Below are 20,045 nucleotides of genomic sequence, written 5' to 3' on the forward strand. Positions count from 1 at the left end.
ATTAGTTGAGAGTGTTTAGAGACACCCAGCGTCTGATCCTGGTCTCCCTGCCTGCGTGTTGGCCTGGGGATACTCCCTCACTGGGTTCCCCTCAGTGCCTCCTCTTGTTGATCCGGTTTTCCCTGGCACTCACCAATGTGGCTATGGATCCCGGCAAAGTATCTCTTCCTGAGGTGGACTGGTCTTGCCATCTGGCGTCCACCGACCTGTGCTCCCTCCTGGATCACAGATACGGCTTCCTCCTCTTCCCTCTAGTAACTAGACCCTCCTCTGCCTTCTTGTGCCCGAAGGGAAAATGTGTTTGCCCAGCTGCTGGCTTTATAGTGGCCTGGCAAGCTAATCACTTTGACCTAGCCCTGGTGTGCAATCCCCTCACCTGGTGACATGTTTCCCTAAGCTTGCCCCCTGGCTTGGTGACCAGTGCCTCCTAGGTCCGGGGGGCACCTGAGGTCGGCCTGCTGCTGATTGCCGAGCTAGGAGGGCGGGGGGGGGGGGGGCTTCTGCCAAGCACATGGGGCTCCCCCGCGCTGCTGTGCAATGCTTCATCAGCCCCAGCATCGCAGCATGGACGAGCGGAGGCTGGTACCTCGAGGTATGTAGAAAAAAACGTTTAAAGCTGTGTCTCGGTGCACGCACAGCTCTACAGGTTACGTGTGTGGAGTGAGGTGATCAGTGGGGAGAGGGCGGCCCGAGTGGAGCTGCGCCTGCCCCTCCGGGATGCTGGTGTGCAAGTCTGGGCACAAGGCAGGGTAGAGCGGGGACCGCTGCCCCCCGGATCTGCCCCTGCGAGCCCGGGCCCGGGGCCTCAGCCAGCTGCGTCCCCCCCGCTCCCCCTCCCCGCCCTGTGTGTTCAAGCGAAGTGGAAAGTCCCAAGTTCGCAGCTCAACTTCCGCTTTTGCCTCCTCGTGTCGCAGCGCGATCGGCTCCTGCCCCTGCCCCACCGCCTCAGCCCCTGGACCGGGGTGAGGGTCCTGCCCGGACCCCCGTTCCGCAGCGGGGCCGTGCGGAGCAGCCGGGGGCGCGGTGGCTGCATGGGGCAGAGAGCGGCGCGGAGCCCGCAGGACCATGACGCTGGTAAGGAAGGGGCCGCGCGGGGGTGGCCGGGGCCGGGGGGCAGTGCGGTCCCTGCGCGGGGCGGGCCGGGGCCGGGGGGCAGTGCGGTCCCTGCGCGGGGCCCCGGGCGAGCTCCGCGGGCGGGTTTGTGGGCGGCCGGGCCGGGGCGGCGCCGCTCGGCTCCGTGTCCTGGAAGCGCGGACGTGGCAGCGCAAGAAGCTGCCGCGGGGCCTGCTCCGCTCCCCGCCCGGAGCCGCGGGCAGGTGTGGACGGGCCAGGCCGGGTCCGTCCTGCCCGCTCCGGGCGTCGCAACAAAACACCGGGGTTGTGGCCGAGCCAGACCCCGCAGCCGCATGTCCTGGCTCCGAGAGCTGCAGGTTCACTGCGTCTCGCAGCCCCGATATTTGCCCCCGCCGCTTACGGCCGCAGCTTTTGCCTTCATCTCCTCCAGCTGCTTCTGCCTGGACCTGTCTACCTCTGCCACCTCCTTCGCCTGCCCTGCGCGCCTGGCACCACCGCGCTCTGCCCTGGCAGACCCTGAGCTGGTGTGAGCTGTGTAACCCCACAGGGGCCGAGGCTGATGCTGGGAGGGGGGACAAGGCCGTATCACGTCTCAGCGCCCAGGAGCCTCCCCAGGGCACCTGGGCTTAAACCCGGGGGATGCGACTCCCACTGAAATGCCAAGGGGGCACGTCCCGCGCCTGCTCACAGACTGTCCCCGTGGCAGCAGCGGGAAGGGCTGAGTTGTGCCTAGACAGGACAGGGAGGCTCTCCAGGGCTTGAAACATGAGCAGTTTGGCGCAGACCCAAGTGGCTGTGAGGAAACCGGAACAGGCCCCAGCCAGAAATCCCTCCCGTTGCCCTTTGTTCAGAGGCCTGATGTGCACAGGAGCAGGCTGGGAAGCTCTTCCGGACGCAGCAGCCTGAGGGGATCGCGGGACTGGGGCTTGAGGGGCTGCAAAAGGTTTTCCATTCCAGGTGTGGACAGACTGGGACACACTCACTTGAAGCTCAGTCTGTGCGTGGTCTCTGGGGCATTGTGTTGTGGCCTTGTGACATGTTTTTCCCCGCACTTTCAAATTAAATGGAGGGAACCAGGGAGGGGATGGGCCTGGGAAGGTTCGAGGCACCTACAGCTGCCAAAAGATTGTTGTTCACTGTGAGGAGTGGGCAGCTGACGATGACACTACACCGCAGCAGGACTGAGGCCCCTGAGCATGGTTCACTGGAGCTGCTGCCCTTGTGTTGTGGATCACACACCATCTCCTGTTGCAAATGGGACCTGCCGGATCAGTGTCCTCAGCTGCTTTTAGTGATCATGCCAGGCTAATCCTCCAGGTTGGGAGAGGGTGGTGTATGAAAGCTACTGGAGGTCCGTGGGGCTGGCACAGCAGGGATGAGAAGGGGAGGGGTTGGCTCCAAGTGCTATCACCATTGGGTTTTTCAGCTGTTACAGGCCAAAGCCTCCCAGTGCTCTGATGCTGCCGTGTATCTTGCTTTGTTCTTTCGAGCCTGCAGGGCAGCATGCAGGATAGTATATCCCTGGTATTGTACAAAACCAAACCCCTTTCTTCTTTTTCTCCCTAAAGACTTTTCTCGTGTTCTTGGTAATAAGAGCAGTTCCCTCAGAAGCTGTGGTGTGCAGTCCAGGAGAGTACGCAGTACATGGCGAGTGCTGCCCTATGTGCAGTCCAGGTACATAAATGTGGTTTATTTTTGAAACTAAGCCCTTCCCTAAAGCAGCCGTCTTGCCTGGCCTCTTCTTCTAGGCTACTTTGTCTCTGGACACAACTCCAGACACCAAAACCTTGTACAATTGGAGTGACAGTGGTGGGATGCGAGTTCTCTACCCTGCAGAACCCATTCATGTATATCAGCAGAGTGCCCGGGTGTAGACACAACATGTGCTAACAGAAGGAACTGGCCATCTTCCCAACAGCATGAGAGAAGCTGATAAAGACACCTATGTGTGGGCAGAGCTGCATCCACCCCACAAGTTTTGCTGGCAGAGCTGTGTTAGCAAGCAGTATGATATTTTTCAGTGCTTTAAGAGCAAAATTTGCAGCCAAGGCTGCACCGGGAGCTAAATTTTTGGGCATAGCCACATTTACAACGCATGTTATTAGTGCATCATAGGAGGATGTGGTGTGAGTGAATCTCATGGCTGAGGCACTGCATAGAACACAGGAGATCCCAAAAGAGATTTTCTGCATGGCCTTGCCCAAGTTGTGCTCATCGTCTCTTTGCTGGCTGTCTGGGCCTTAGCCTGGCAGCTTACTGGTAGGAGTGGAGATGGTCTCACAAAGACCCTTGCTCATTGCTGGATACAATGTGATTCTGTTTCCATGGAAACCCTAACACAGGCCATTGCCAGTTTATGTTACCATAATTCTCTGTAGCCAGGGACTTCTGTCACACAGTTTCAGTCCTGCCCCTGGCCGGAGTCCTACAGGGTGCTTTCAAGAGGCCCTTATCACCAGCTCCTTTAACCGCTTTGTCACCAGGCACTCACATGGCCCGTGTTGCGGATAGCATCCTTGTAGATGCCAGTTCACCCGGGGACTCCTGTCACAGGCTGGCTAGGTGCTGTGAGTGTATCAGCTGTTAGGCTGCTGGGTTTGGGATCGAGGAGGCGATTTGGGAGGGAAGTAAAGGCAAATTTACTTATAGCTTAGCATACAACAGTTAACAGAAAGGTTAATGCGACAAACAGATAGTACAGTAATACAGCGTTAATAGTGAATGATAACAACAGATAGAATGACAAAGAGTTCCCACATGGGGTTGGCAACTTATTGGCAATCCCTCTATGCAAGGTGTGCGCCAAGTTGTTCCAGCGAGGTCAGTCATCCCAGATCAACACTGTCGGAGGGGTCACCAGAAAAGTCCCTTGGTCAGGATCCGGTCCTCACTCACACTGGGAGTCCAGGGTCCAGGTTTGGTACAGTGGTGGTCCTTCTGTCCCGTCCTTCTAACTGGTTACTTGACATGTGCATTCCTTTATGCCTTATCTTATACTAATATGTTGGCTTTAGAGCCACTCACAATCTTGCCCTATAGCTGTTACCCTATGGGATCAAAAGGTGTTAGACATGATCATGAAAAGTTACCGCCTGAACTCGGGTTCACCCAATAAGCAAATTACACCACATTACTTTGAGGTTTGAAATTAGCATTACTCTGCCCTTAGTTTCTTATTCCTGGTTTCCTTGGAATGTGCTAATTATATTAGGTGGTCAGATCTTGTTATGGCTTGACATTTAAAAAACCTATTAGATCAGCTAATCTTGTAGCTCTGCTTATTTTGGGGGCTCAGTGGTCCCATGATCAGTGCAAACAGTTAGATTCAACACTTTGGTTAAATTGTGACAGACAAATTCCACTTGCAGGTTGCAAACTTGCAAGCTTTGCAGTAGCTAATCTTAACTGCTTATACAATTGCCTGAATGCCTCCAAGAGCATATATTTATTGCTCATGATAGTAACCCCTCTGGTTCTGGCTACCACAGACTCCCCAGGGATCTCTGCAGTCCCTGGGATTCCATCTTCTGAGGAGCCAAGACCCTGCACAGTCACACGAGGACATGTACATGCATCACAGGGCCCATGTCCTGCTCCACAGACTGGAAGCATGAGTACAGCAGGGATAGCAACATAACAGCACGGTCACACACACTTCATCCCTTGTGCCCGTCCATCCTGTACCTGTGTTGTGCAGACAAAACTGGTCTGATGGGTCACAGTCGCCAAATTGGTAGAGTGCTCCCCAATGAGAACTCTGGATTTTAGCCTGTTTCTTTTAAGTCTCCCATTTGAGAAAGGTACCATTTTAGCTGTAGGAATATTTCTGGGCAGTATTTCTTCCTTCTAGAGAAGGTGCAAACTGGGTATGGACTGGGTGTGCATTATAATGCGCACTTGCCTGTGACTGTATGTAATCTGTCCATGAAGAAGGTATCAAATACACTGCTTTGGTTCAGACAGGAGCTAATGGTTTTGTGTGCCTTTAGGTCAGCGAGTACAGAAACATTGCAACAATTTCTCCTCCACAAGCTGTATTCCTTGCGTCAGGAACACATTCAGAGACCATCCCAATGGCTTAGAAGAGTGCAGAAGATGTAAAATTTGTGATGAAGGTAAAGAGACTGTGAAATGTTGGATGTGACTTTATTCTTGTTCCCCCTTCACCCCAGGCACAGGACCAGGCCTCCAGAGTCTGGGGTTCTGCTTCTAACTTATTCTTGCATCCTTCTGGAGCCTGGCAGTAATCACGTAGATTGCCAGCAGGGCTTTATGTGTTTCATTTAAAGAAATAGGACAAATGTTTCATTATTTAGGAAAAGAATGCTGATGGCAACCTTTCACCTCTTCCAGCCCCAGTGCCTCCTCACTTCCATGTTGTACCTGGGGGAGATTAGACCCTTGCCTTTCAAGCAGTGGCTAAGGAGCAGCTGGTCTAGTGCAGAAGACAGAAGGTGCTTGGGGAACTTCAAGCTGCCTTTGTGAATTGAGTTCCCAGTTGTGGGGCCATGACGGTCTGGTCTCAACATACATTAGAGCAGCTGGAAGGCAGCCAGGCAGAAGGCTAGCCTAGCAGATGTTATGACAGCTGGGTGCCCTTCCAAAGTCCCAGGGCAAGACAGTGCTCCTCAAGTGCTGTTGAAGCCCTGATTCTGTGTTGGCTGGCACCTGGGGCCAGGTTTTTACCTGGCACACAGAGAACGCAGGGGAGTGTTGAGTCTCATCTCCCTTGTAGGTGATTAGCACTCACGTGATAGCCTTTTGGTACTACCCTATAATCATTTGGCTGAAATGTAAATGCAACCCAAGAAGTATGGGATGGGAGATGTCTCTGGGTGGTGTGATGTACATAGAAGCAGGGGCAGATTTGGGGGGGGGGGAGGGGAGGTGTGGTGGCTGCCCCTTTCAGTCAACTGTGCTATGGGAGCAGCAGCTGAGGACTTTTTTTTTCCATTCCCCGAAATAAGCACCTCTTCTTCCCTTCCCCTCTTTACTCAGCGGCACCTCACCTCCCATCCCCACCTCCCCTCTCCTTTGCCACTAGTATTATTACCTTTTTCTGTCCAGGGGGTGGGAAGCTCCACAGCCTCTGCTGCACACTCCAGCTCTGCTCTTTGCAGAGGTGGGCTCAGCTGTGGGCAACAAGAGCAGAGTCTGGGTCCCTCCGTCCTGCCTTGCCACCCTCAGACCAGGCATGAGGGTTGGGAACTTGGTTTTAATCAGCCTGGTGTTGCTCCATCTCTAACTCAGCCTGCCTTCATGTGCAGCCCAGCTGGAGTGAGGCAGGAGCAGCTCTAAATGCCCCCCACCTCTGCCCCCAAGTCAGCTGTGGGCAGCAGTGGGAGGGAGGAGGAAGGAGAAAGGGGAGAAAGGGGAACGGGTCACTGCACAGGGGTGGAGAGAGGGGAGGAGGAAAGGTTTTTACTAGGGCTGTGTGAAATTTTGCCAGCTGTTCTGTTTTGACGCTGTTTTAACTCATTTTGAGCTTGAAGCAGCGAAATTGAAATGAAACGAAGGGCTTCTAAACAGCCTCAAAAAGAAATGAGGGCAGTCGAAACCTTTCAAAATGTGTCAAGTTTCAGAACTCAAGCAGGGCTTGCCTGCAGGGAAACAGAAAGTTAGGAGAGGGAGGGAGAAGAGGGGGGAAGGAGTGCTCTCATATTGACTGTGTAGCTGGCCAGTGACTGTGGTCCTTCCCTGAGGTCCCCTCCAATCCCAGTGCTCTGGGGGTGGGATGGAAAAACAGCATAAAAAGCAGCATTGTTTGAACCGGCCTGCTTTCTGTCACCCATGTCACAAGTTTTGCTTGTCAGCAGTCTGAGGTGCACTTTCCCAGAAACCCCTGCACCTCTCTCCTTGAAACGGAACAGTGGTTTTGAAATGAAATGAAACAAAACTTGAAACGAAACACTGTCCCGTCAAAACAAAATGGTGCTGTTTTGCACAGCCCTAATTTTTACCTGCTTGAGGGACTTAAAAATAATCCCTTGCTGCTGCTCCTGTTGAATGGTCTGTCCACCCTGGTGAAGGGGGTGGGATGGGAGCGGGGCTGCAGCCAAACCTGCAGCAGAGGTCACGGCTCTTGCATTCCTTTTCCAAAATCCTGAATCTGCCCATGCATGGCAGCACTTGTTCAATAGGTCAGCATGCCCAGTTCTGGGAGCTGCCATGCTGTTAGGGTTGTACCAGCATGCGGTGTGCATGTACGTCTGCTTTTGTCTCTGCTGTTGATTCCTCAGGTGAAGGTGCTTGTTCTTTGTGTGATTTCCCCATAGAACTCAAACTGATAATAAAAGAAAAATGTACGTACACAAGAAACACAGTGTGTGGCTGAAGAGAGGGGTATTTCTGCCGTGACTTTCACGATGAGGACTGCGAAATGTGCCAACAACGCACCATCTGCCCCCCTGGCTTTCGGGTGTCCAGTCCAGGTAAGGGGTCCTAGTGGCCACACCATCAAGGGCAAACTCCTGCACTCAGACTGAACAGGGGAAAAGGTAACTACAGTTAACCATTCAAGACAGAGGGAGGATGCTAAGTCAAATCAGCAGCTGGAGGAGCTGGTGGGATGTATACAGGTTGCAGCTGCCTTGGTTTGGAGACGTTTCTTCAGTCAACGCTACTTTGGGCCACACTTCCATTTAAGCAGCCCTCTGCCTTCCTCTCTTACAGGTACAGTGACCAGTGACCACGTATGTGAGATCTGTCCTAAGGGAACCTTCTCAGCAGCAAATATGTCAATGGTCTGCACACCATGGACCAGGTAGGTGACTGACTTTTACTGGTGCTTTCTTGCATTGACTTTCTACTTTGCTCTGTGTTTCCCTTCAGGATTGCATCTTTCACCTGAAGTTGCTGGTACATCAGCCGTTGGTAAAGGAGCTCCAAGGACAGCAGAAATAAATCAGTCTGGACCCCAGGTTGAATAGTGGGGCATCCCTCCAAGGCTGGGGGCACAAATCCCTTTCTGCTTCCTCTGCCCCTCAACCTCATTGCACAGGGGCATATGGAGAGACCAGGTGGATCTGAGCACTGGGCCAGTGCTGGGAAGCTGTCCATCTGCCTGTGCAGCTCAACGGCTTTTTCCAAGGCTGAGCGGACCACCCTTGTGTAACCATAGAGGGGAGTTTGACTTTCTCAGGCTCCTAGTAGATGTGGAGTTAAAGGCATCATGGAACCCGGTGCACGACCCCAGCAATCATGCTTCCTGCCACGCTACATGAGCATGTGTATTGTGGGGCCAGATATCAGATCCAAATCATGCCATATTGCTAGTGCAGGGGGAGCTGAAGATCATGATCTCCATCTCCACCTGCACTGACCAGTAGCAAGCCAGTCACTAATTCCTGCTTTCAGCCTTGGGAGCACAGCAGAGTCAAGGAATCCATGTAGCCCTCAGGCTGGGAGTGGCAGCTGATCACAGCTCCCAGCCTCAGTGGCACGTTGGAGCCCTTGACTCGGATGCACCCCTGAGGTTGGCAGGTGATTGGTGATACCTATATATATGGTGGTATATCATTTTAATTGTGGAAAAACTTGAATTTGGGGTTTTTAAAAAGAGAAATTTGGATTTCTATATCACAGAATCTGGGATTTCCAAAGAGAAAAAAAACCTGAGATCCCTGCAATTACTCCATTCCTGCCCTCTGTTAACACTTGATACTTTTATACCTTATGTTCCCAACCATGCCCAGGTTGCTCGTCTGTGAAGGCCCATTCCTGCAGCCTTGAAATGAACAGGGTTTGGTCTAGATAAAGGCTGTAGGGTTGGGACCGTGCTATGGGAGGGACTTTATCCCACATGCTCCAGGTCTGGCTGATAGCAGGGTGTGAGCACAGTCAGTGGGGATGCTGGTGATACATCTATTTGCTCCTAATGTGCATGTATCTTCCTTTATCCCAGGTGCGAAGACAGTGGTATGGTTGAAGTAAAGGCTGGGACGTCTGCTTCAGATGCAGGTTGTGGAAGAGGCAGAGATGCTGTGACAACTGGAGCAGTTACTGGTCTTATTATACTTGTCTTGCTGTCGATACCCGTAGCAGTGTTCCTTTACTGGCAAGAAAAAAAGAAGAGGAAACAGTATGAGCCACGTAAGTGTCAGCAGCTGAGAGCTCCTAGCGGTCCAAAGGGTGGCTGTAACTTGGGTGGGCAGCGTGTGCCCGATGGACTTTGTTTCCCCTGGATGATCCTGAGCAGCAGCTTCTCACTAGGTGCCCTGAGCACGTCTGATAAGGGTTGGGCCTTAGCCATTGTACTTCTACCCTGGGAGTCTCCCCTGGGCTTAGTGCATGTAACAGTTACAGCCATGCAGTCCAAGCACTGTCCCTTGGCCCCCCTGTGTGCAGCTACGGGCAGAGGTCGGTCTTGTGACCTTAATGCATGAATACCGTGATGCAAAACACCCAACTGCTGTCTGACAGGACTGTTTTCTTTCCTTTGCAGAAAATTCGGAGAAAAAGGTGAGTGCCTGACATCTTATTTTTAATGTGCCCCAACCAAAGTCAGCTTATTCGACAGGGCATTGTGAGCTGTGTCCGTGTGCTGGAAGAGTCTTGGCTGACCGGTGTGTGTGAGTGTGCGAGTGTACTCATGGCACAAGAGTCTGGTGTAGTGACCGGATGCTGGGTCAGGACTTGCAGGTCCTGTTCCCAGCTTTGCTGCTGACTCACTGATGTGACTTAGTTGCCAGATTGTTAGAGGCTTTCAGAGGTCAAGTTCCCAGGGAAGTGTATGGAGATTAGGTGCCTGTTCCTTCCTGAGCACCTATTTCTGCAAAGCAGGTAAAAAATATCCCGTGTTTGAGAGACCAGCTTTTGGGAGCCAGGAGCCCCTTTAAGAAGGAGTGGAGGGATGCTACAAGGGAGCTAATTAACTGATGCAGAGCCTTGCTCCACGTCAGCACAAGTCTTCCTTCTGCCATGGAAAATAGGCTGTCCCTTTTGAATTCCCCAAAATATACACTATGTGAGCCCACTGTGGTACTCTCCCAGGTGTGCTGCAGGACACTGAGTATGAACCCGTGGTGCAGTGAAGGGGTGCTGGGCTGGATAAGTATTGGTCAGGGATGATGTAAGAGTACATTTTTATATTTGTGCAGGGGATTGGACCAGAGGACCCTTGAGGTCCCTTCCAACACTGGTTCGTTGCAATGGAGCACTGTGCATGCCTTGTCAGACGTGGGGCTAGTGGTCCAAATGGAGACATGACTTGCATCTCAGGACGTGACCCTGAAATTCTGGACTGGCACAGAAAATGTGGGATGCATGACCTAACTTGGTCTGTGCATAGACAGGGATTTGCCTTCTGATATTTGAGAAGTGCTGAGGTCCTGGAATGAGGGATGCCCATGGAGTGTGGAGAACTGCGATTATTCAGTGTCAGGGGTGTCCTAGTTCCAAGGGGCAAATTGCATTGGTGTCTAGGCTGGAGTGGAGCTTGGCCATGAATGGCTATGCCACCTTTGAATCCCACAGTAGACCTGGATGTTCAAAGTCTCTCTTATGTTTCATTTTTAAAGGGCCTTGAGAAAGGTGAGGAAGCACTGGTGCTGGTGCCAGAGAATGGGCGAGAGATAGCTATAGGCATTCAGGAAACCGCCTCACACCCTGGAGTGCTAGGCCTCTGACCTGACACAGGCAAGATCAGTTGATGGAGGAAAGCTGTTGGAAAAGGGGAAGAACGAAGACCTCTTAGCCAAGCCTGCAAGCCGTATGTGTGCAGTCCTGGGGAATAGCCACCAGCCTAGCTCCTGTGAATGCAGCATAGGCTTATTTGGATAAGGCCCAACAAGGAAGAACTGAGAATGCATCCAGCCCAGTTCAGGAACAGGATGGTTTTCAGACTCCCTCCCTGCTGCATTCCAGTATCCTCCCCCTCTGGCAAGGGGGGTTAATTGAGCTGCATCTGGAGTAGCACGATAGGAGCATTGTAGTGGGAGACACCAACTGTACGACCATCCTGCAGCACTCAAATGTCTGAAGTCACACAGAGCTTCCTCACCATCACCCAGCCTGTCGATGCCACACCCAAGGAGGGACAACTACGGATGTGCAACGAGAGGCTGAAGAAAATACCTGACCGCAGGTCTGCGAAGGCCCCTGTGGGGAGGGCAGCAGGACAGAGAGACCCAGATCCTTGCCCCACTCTGGAGGGGAGAGGGCCTACAATATGTACATTACAGCAGCCGAGTCCTTCCCACCAGGGGATGAGGAAGCAAGGCAAAGGTGGCCTCAGACTAGGCAAGACCTGCTGCAGTGTTAGTTACACAAAGGCACATGTACAGTGAAAGATTTTGTCAAATACATTAAACGAACACAAGCATGTGTATCAAAATGGTCCAACATGGTGTATAAATATAAGAAGAAGAAGAATGGGATGCAGTCTCCTTTTCCATGTAAAATCAGTATCCTGATTATCGCCATTTCTATTATGAACTCTCCCAGTGGACACAGTGCCAAGTTTGAGGACTGGTGTTTTTGAACACTGGGCTTCATTCCATACCTACACTTATATTCTCAATGGGTTTTTTGTCACTTCTGTGTGGTAATCTCCCAAGCATGTGTCGTGTTAGACTCTGACACCACAAAGAGCTTCTGGTATCCAGAAATTTTGAGTCATATCCTGTATTCACCCACCCATTGATCCCTCAACCTGTTTCTTAGTTCTGCCACATTGAACTAACTGATCTTCAGGTTGCCTCAAAGTGGTTGATGGATGTAGTGTTAATATTGTAATAAACAAGGACAGGTTTTTATACAACCAGTACTAATTCTGAGTACTTTTCCTGACAATACATCTGCATGTACTTTTCCTTACAATACATCTGTCACTTGATAAGCACCTTTTATCTAAGTCTCTTCTAGGTTTAATATACACAGAGAATCTCTCAGGTAGGAAGTCTGTCTGGAAATAAAGTTGAACCCTGTGGGTAGTAGCCCCATTCTCCGCATAGAACAACTGTCCTGTTGCAGGGGACCAGTTTATTATAAAGAGCTTTCATTAGTTTGTAGACAAAGGGGTTCTTGACTGAGAGACAAGATTACAGGGGAAGGCATTGGTGTTAATGTGTGACATCCTGGGAGGTGCTGATATTGAAGAACGGGGAAGAGGCTTTTCAGCGCAGCCTGGGGAAGAGTGGAAGCAAGTGCCGGGTGGTGGAGAAGCAGTTGGAGGGGTGATCCCTGCTGGCCTGGGTGGAAGCCTGGAGGGTAATGCCATCATCTTGTGAGCTACGTGAGCAGGTAGGGAGGTAAAGTAGAGGCCCAGCTCTGCTCTGCTGGCAGGCTCATGAACTGGGAGGAACAGCTGTGTTTTGCATGTGCTTTCATGCTGGCCTGCACTGTGTATCCAAATCTGCTGCAGATCAGAGCCCCAGTGCATTGCTAGATCTGAGTCCCAACATTTGGACCAGGCCTATGGGCTGGCCCCTGGTGTAGGAGTAGGGCCTGGTGTGGCACAGGATTTCCTCTGTGTGGTGGTGTCTAGGCCTGAGCTTTTGCTTCTGACTGCCGAAAGCCCATCTGCTAACACAGAACTGTGTGTTATTAGTGTTTGTAAAGGACTTGACCATCCTCAGAGGAAAAGTGTTTGAGGGATGTGAAATATGAACTCTAAACATAACAGCAGCTGCTTCAGTATCACAGGGCTGAGTGCTGAGAGCAGGGTTGTGGGAGTCCTGAAGGGGTGCTCTGGCCTCTGCGGTGCCTTTTTCCTGGTGCGTCATCTGGGGTAAACTATATGACTGCTTCCTGTGAGTAAAATGATGCAATACAAATGTTATCAATCATTTTGCAAGAGTCTGCTCCTTCCTGTCTTAGGGGTTGTGCTGCTGGTTGTGCTTCGAGGGGGAGCCTGGGAAAAGGGGTTGTAAGAGAGCGCTCAGCTTTGGGAGTTGCAGCTTTGAGGCTGTGTGCGTGGGGGGCGGGGGTAGGCACAACTGTGGTGGGTTCTTGGTTTTTTTTACATGACATCGTCCTACTAAAGACATTGCAGTAGGAACGATTGCTATTTTGGGCTGTATCTAGGAAGTGGTTTACAGCGTGCAGAAGAGAAATGAAAGCAAAATGTTATTTGCTGCTGTTCTGAGGTTTCCTGCTAGCAAATGAGCCACATAGAAAGTGGGTCTTGAGAGTTGGGACCAAGTAGGTGGGAAGTTGCTGAGAATTTGGGCTTGCACGGCTCCATGAAAATCAGTTCATGCTTGTGAAGGGTTCTGTGCTATGTCTGGGCCAGCGCTTTCCAAAGGGAAGAATGAAAACAACCCTGGGCCTGTAAAATTTCTGTATCCGGCTGAGTTGAAGCAACAGCATTTGAAGCCCTTTGTGTGTTGTTTGAGTTGCGCTCTTAAGGCGTTTGAGTACTGGCTTTAGTGATGATCGCTGGCAAGTGATGCTGCTAGAAATGATTCCCTTTTATACAGTTTGAGCTGTATTTCCATCCGCCCCGTCATACAAACACTGCAGCCCAAACAGGGCAAGCACAGCTACCCAGCCCAAGGCTCAGGTACCCCATCAGTCAGCCCCCCCGTCTTTTTGGCCAATGAGTGCTGCCCAATCAGGCAGTAGGACTCCCATTATCCAGACAAAGGCACATCCTTGGGGAAAAAAAGGACCCTTAGCCGTGACAAGCCTACTCAGCAATAGCCATCCTTTGCCAAATTGCTTGCTACCTCTGTCTGCTGTGATGCACCTTGAGACCAACTTCTCTTACTCCAGCCTTGGCCAGTAGATCCTGCAACACATCTTGCGCAAGGCCACAGTGTCCCATGCCTCCAGACTCCTCCCTGAATGTAGCAATAGTATAGCGATGACAGCTCCTTTCAATCCCTCCTAGTCTAAACTGACACAACTTTGACTTGGACTGGCATCTTGCTTTAACTTAAAAAGCCTTTCTCCCTTTCTGGTATTTACTCATGAATACACTTAGAAGGAACCCTCAATATCCCCTTTCAGCCTTCAGCTGGCTAGGCTAAACAAGCCAAACTGGCTGAATCCATTGCCTCAAACACCATTGGAGCTGTTTTTTGCATCTGTTCTAGTTTGAATTCATGCTTTTTGGTCCTAGGTGACCAGAACTGGCCACAATATTTTCAATGGGATTTTACAAATACGTTGAAGAATGGTGCAAATACTTCCCAGTCTCTTCTGAATGTACCTCATGAGATGCATTTCCGAGTAGCCTTTTGCACAGCTGCATCCCTTTGGTAGGTAATGGTCCTCCCATGAGCAAGCAGTATACCCGTGCAGCAAAACCCCAGTTTTTGTTTTATTTGTAAAATGCTTTGCATGCCCTTCCCCAACCATTTCTGAGCTCTTCTCTGCCCTCTCTATCCCTTATAAGTGATTACAAGAAGTATTAGGTAAGCTAAGTTCTTGTATACTATAATTGTAATATTCCCCTTTTTATATGGTAAATAGAGTTCTATTATGTTTGTATTGAGTTTTACTCTTTTATATTCTATTATATTGTATCCCTATTATTTGTACATTGATTTTTATTGTTTCATATTAATATTGTATGGTTTAGGCCTGTGTCTGTAAAGTGATGTCAAGTATCCATTCCCATCTTTTCCCATCTTGTCCCCATGCCTTGTTGTGTAAGTATGTTGCAGTTCTGTAACCTCTCCCATGTAAATTGGTTTTCCTTGAATGCCTGAAACAAAAGAGGAAATGGATGAGTGAAACACAATGATAGCAAGACCCCCTTTTAAATCACCCCACCATCCAAAGCAGTATCTGGACCATCGACCCAGCCATTGGAACCCCCCTCAGCATTCAAGACACAAAAGAGGAGGCAACCCACCATTGTGCCAAGTCTGCACATGCTCACTATGAGCATTTGGAAAAGACTGACATTGCCTGGCCAGGCCCTCCCCATAGGAGATCATAGGTAGTCTGCCCCATAAGAACGGGTAGTGAAAACCGACTCTTGGGTACGCCATCTTCACCTGGACCAGACCTGCTCCACGTCACGCTGCCTATCAACCCAGAGACCCTCCAGCGACCCCCCCTCTGGACTACACCTGCTGGAGAAAGACCCTGACTGGCCATTGAGGACTTGCTCCCAGCCTGGATAGATAGCTATCACCCTCATCCTGTCTTCAACCAAGGACTTAGACTCTGTTTCTCTTCCCTACCTGGACTCCAACCCTTCCACTCAGTCTCTTTCTCCTGCTACTATTGTGCGAGTATGTGTGGGAACCAAGCTGTACAATATGGTGTTCATTTAATGAAACTGTTATTTGGACCCCTGAGTTGGGTTTTGCTTTACTACAGTTCGGCCCTGCTCCAATCTCTGCTCCTCGCCACTCTAACTTCTGTCTCATTTCTCCCTCTTCTGCTTCTGCCTCCCTGCCCCCTCCAACACCTGTCCCATGCATGTGTGGCTCCAGCCGTCCTGAGCCCCTTTCTGCCTGCAAACCCCAGTTTCTTTGCTATTGCCCCATCTCCACTAACTTTTCCCCTGATCTCTGCCACTTGCTCTTTAGTTAGCAAACACCGCAAGCATAGGTACCACAGGCACCACCACACACACACTGTCACCTGAGTCAGTGTTTAACCTGTGTGTATATGTGTATGTATGGTGTATTGTGTATGATTTCATGTCATTATCATTAGAGCGTGTATGTGCTTAGATTGGTGCTAGGTATGCATGTGCCTAGGCTGGTAATCTTGGATGTGTATGTGCTTGAGTTGGTAGTGTGTGTGTGCATGCCTGGTGGGGGTGTATGCACCTAGAGCGTGTGCGTGCACCTAATTGATTTTCGTGTGTGTGCAGTTGTACACCACCCCCTCCTGTCTAACAGGAGATCCTGAGCGTTGGCCTGACCCCACAGGGCAACACTAGCAGTGGTGATACCATGACAACGCAGGGCCAGGGTTTCCATGGAGACTGTCCCCAGGAGCGCTGGCAGGGCACGTGGCTGTGCGAGGAGCTGCTCCGGGGCTGGGACCTTGGAGCAGTGACATCATAATCCAGAATTGGGGCAGAGCTGCGATCTGATGCCTGCAAGCCCTGGGCAGGGGTGTGTAGGCAGTAAATCGTGGCTCCAGACCCTTCTGTCACCACTGCAAGATCCCAGCCCAGCCACAGAGTCTCTCCTCCTCCAGCTGCGCACCTTGCAAATGCTGCTGGAGCCAGTCCTTATGGAAATGCTGTCCTGCCACCACTGCTGGGGTCTCCATGGAGACTGGCCGCATTGATGAGGGCAGGGGCTGCTAGGAAATGGAGTGCTGCTGCTAGTTGTCCCTGGGGAACACATGTTCCCACTTGTGGGGACATGCCCCATGTGATTTTTGGTGGTCTATAGCAGAAACCCACCATGACATCAACCTTGTTGCTCTCCCCTGTAACCTTAACCCAGAGACTTTCAACAGGCCTATCTCCTGTTTCACGCTGGAGGTGTAAGCAATCACACAGCTCTTTGACATACATCGCAACTCCTCCTCCTCTTATCCCCTTCTTGCTGCCAGAGGTCACAAGCAGGGCCATCCTTAAGGGGGGTGAATTGGAGGGACTGCCTTGGGCCCTGCACTTTGGGGAGCGCCGCGGAGCCAGGGGGAGCAGCCATGGGGACTTATCATCCAGCCGCTCAGCATCCCGCCCACCCCACACGGCTTCTTCGTGTTCAGGGCGCGCCAGAGCAGGGCTCCGCACAGGCTGATTTGCCCTGGACCCCGAACCCTGCTCTGGTCATCTCTGGTCACAAGCTTCCAGCTTCCACCTTCCTTGGAGTCCATGCCCTCTTCCTTTTCTAGCACCGCCTCGGCAGTCCTTCCTCCAGAGCCCTAGAGGTTTCTGCCAGCATGGAATCGATGAAGTCCTCATGGCAGAGGATGCTTTGGAGCCTTTCCACCTCCTCCTGTAGCTCTCTTGCCTTCTCCCTGCTGCACACCAGCAGAAGGCACCACTCACATCACAGGTACTCCCCCACCTGGCCAACACCAGAAGGAACCTGCAAGCCAGTCTGCATAGCACGAAACCAGGACTTGGTTGTGGTGCTGCTGGACAGGCACCTTGCAAGTGCAAGCAGAGGAAGAACTAGAAGTGGCAGTGGCTCTGGGATTGAGATGGCCTCCAACCATCTCTCTGGGTCTTCTAATCTGCTGTCTCTCACTTCCTGCCTCTCTTTCCAAGCAGACCTTCCCTAGCAAACTCCTCTGGAGCTGGCCTGTCTGCTGTTCCTTGATCCTGAAGGATTTCCTTTTCCCTGCAAACGTCTTTCTTCTCAGCAAGTTTGCAGTGAAGGAATGTACAGTTTGCTAGCAAATTCCCTAGCAGACTGCCCCTCTCTCTGGACTCTACTTAAACAAGGGGCTTAAGTACTGGCCTAGCTGCTGAGTTTTAGCTACTTAAAATAAAACTGTGTAGGTTAGTCAGTCTTAATTACATATATTAAAAATCCTATCTTACAAGCTCTCCTTTGAAGAGTAAGGTGGCAAACTGAGCTGCGAACCCACTTGCAAACTCTCTTGTTTCACTCTCTGGTTGGTGTTTCCCTGGTCTCTTGGAGTGTCTCCTTACATACCTCTCCTGGGCCTGGGCTGTCTTGGCCCTTTATTAGAGCCTTTTGTCCTAAAGGACTCATTCCTATTAGTTCATCACACATGATTATTTTTCCTATACAATCAATCTAATCATCCTCAGTATTGGCAGCTCTTCCCAGTTTTGAGTCACCTGCAGATTTCATAGGGATATAGTTGGATACTTCATCACAGAGAGAGGTAGTTAGCCATGTTAGACTCAAGTCAGTCAGTAGGCAAGGTAGTTACGTACCTTTATAGACTAACCAAATAAGATATATATGCAACACAATATATATTTTATTCAGTTCAGTTAGTCTATAAAGGTGCATCTCCATCCTGCCTCCTGACTGCCTCATAGTCATTGGTGAAACTTTTAAATGGGATAAGTCCCGCTGGCAATCTTTCTGGAGAGAGTGTTTGACCCAGCTTGTAACATGTGAGAGAGGGGTCTTGCCATAAATGTTTGACTTCTATGTGTAGGACACATCAATTATCATCCATTCCCCAACATTAGGTGTATTTAATCATTTTGCAAGAGGCTTCTTATTCCTGTCCTACGGGTGTTCTTCAAGGGGGAGCCTGAGAAATGGGGTTGTAACAGAGTGCTCAGATTTGGCAGTTGCGGGTTTGAGTCTATGTGGTAGGCACAACTGTTGTGGGCTCTTGATTTTTAAAACGATGTCACCTTGGTAAATAGATGTTGCAATGGGAACTATTGCTATCTTGGGCTATGTCTAGGAAGTGGTTTACTATGTGCAGATGAGTGAAAAGAAGCTAAGTATTATTTGCTACTGTTCTGATGTTTCCTGCCAGCAGATGGGGTGCAGAGATCTTGGGCCTCTCGAGCGCTGGCAGTGAAGCAGGAAGCAAACTTGCAAGAAATCAGGGCTACTTACTTCCATGGAAATCAACCCATGCCTGTGGAAGGCTGTGTCATGGATAGGTTGGCACTTTCCAAAGGGAAGAGTAAAAACAAATCAGTCACTAAAAAAATCTGCATCCAGTTGAAACAAATGGGTTTGTGTGACATTCCAGTAGCATGACCCAGGCTGTGCTCTCTAGGAGCAGGGGCACCTGCTTCAGCAGTGAGCACAGGCAGCAGCTGTTGCTGCTAGAAGCAGGAGTCAGTTTTGAAATCTGAGGATCTGTTTCTTCATCACAACCAGCACTCTGAGACCCAGAGGCAGCACCTGCGATCGGATGTTATGATCCAGCCCACAGGCCATATCTCTGACATCCCTGGCTTAAACAAAGTAAGCCAAAACTGTGAAAACCTGAACTGGACTTAAGGAAGCTTGCCAGCAGTTGAGTTAAAGAAGTGCTGTGCATTGCATGAAATGCCCATCTCTGGAATCCTTGTGCCCTGTTTTGCAGATAGGAACCAGTATCAGAAGTGCAGTTACTAGCCCAGGCACACTGGGGAAGGGAGCTTAAAAGTCCATGGCCCACTGCTCTGACCACAGGCCACACACACTCCCTCCCTGCTATGTACAAACTGCCCTGCCGTTCTGTACTACAACCTGCCTGTCCCATGAACAAAACCCCATCACCCTTCCCTATCTATGCTATTCCTTGCCCATGTTGCATGGGACCAGAGCTTTTGCAATGCAGTTTATTTTACAAGACCACGTCTAAAAAAAAAAAAATGAGTGCAGTGTGAATGCTGGATCCTTGTGGGTTTTCAGCCAACTAGGGTGGGGGGGAGAAACCTTAGACCAGAATTTTTTTTAATTTCAGCAAAGATTAAAAAGCTGTCAGCTCAATTGGAATATTTTGCTCATCCTGAATAAGTCATTTCCTTTCCAGCCATTTTTCACAACAGCAAAGCACTAGATTTACAAGAGGCCTAGACCCTATTCACTAAACACATGGGGAGAAGAGGAGCCCTCTTAAAACCCCTAGCCTAGAGTTTGGGCCACTCAGCTAGAGAGTGAGATCTCTTGACTGGGTTTAGTTCTCTGTATCAGGCAGGGAGGGCTTGACCACAGGTATTATGTTTGTTATTTTCCAGGCAAAGGCTGCAACTCCTGACCTGGCAGATTCCTCATAAATGCTTGCTACTTGAACCAGCAGTTTCATGTGCTAGGTCTTTCGGTACTCTGACTAGCTAATATGCATATTCTGCTCGACTGAAATCAGAATGAAACCAGAGGTCAAATTTGCATGTGGTCCCATCAACTTGGGGAGGAAAAAAAGCTTCCTTCCAAGTGGTTAGTTAGTTTCCTTTTAATGATAACAAAACAAACCCCTACAATAACATACTCAATTTGCAGACTGGACTATGGGGCATGAGTGCTGTAGTGGTGACAAATACAGGATTCAAAACCACTAGGGTGGTGAGCAAGTAGGGTTAGGTTAGTATTAGGCTCACTTTCAGTGCATGGCATTAGCACATTGAGAGATGGGAGTGCCAGCCTAACTTTTGCTGAGGTCGTTGGCCCACAGCC

At 50.5% G+C, this 20,045-nt stretch overlaps 1 protein-coding gene across 4 annotated transcripts; it reads left to right on the forward strand.

The window, feature by feature from the left end:
- The first annotated feature begins 702 nt into the window (after window positions 1–702).
- LOC132244680 (tumor necrosis factor receptor superfamily member 5-like) lies at window positions 703–15,319 on the forward strand. Of its 4 annotated transcripts, none has more exons than XR_009456402.1 (8): window positions 703–1,074; window positions 2,643–2,748; window positions 5,064–5,189; window positions 7,350–7,505; window positions 7,747–7,837; window positions 8,978–9,165; window positions 9,518–9,534; window positions 10,173–15,319. XR_009456402.1 is itself a non-coding variant. In XM_059716886.1 (7 exons), exons 3-7 carry the CDS (start codon window positions 7,454–7,456, stop codon window positions 10,698–10,700), a joined length of 456 nt encoding a protein of 151 aa, XP_059572869.1. In that variant the 5' UTR covers window positions 2,643–2,748; window positions 5,064–5,189; window positions 7,350–7,453; the 3' UTR covers window positions 10,701–15,319. The 4 variants fall into 4 exon arrangements, 1 of the variants encoding a protein (XP_059572869.1); XR_009456400.1 differs by having other exon boundaries at window positions 705–1,074; window positions 10,593–15,319; XR_009456401.1 differs by lacking the exon at window positions 703–1,074 and adding an exon at window positions 1,629–2,031 and having other exon boundaries at window positions 10,593–15,319.
- Window positions 15,320–20,045: the final 4,726 nt, after the last annotated feature.

The sequence above is a fragment of the Alligator mississippiensis genome, chromosome 13 (assembly GCF_030867095.1).
Source record: "Alligator mississippiensis isolate rAllMis1 chromosome 13, rAllMis1, whole genome shotgun sequence".
NCBI classification, from domain to species: Eukaryota; Metazoa; Chordata; order Crocodylia; family Alligatoridae; genus Alligator; species Alligator mississippiensis.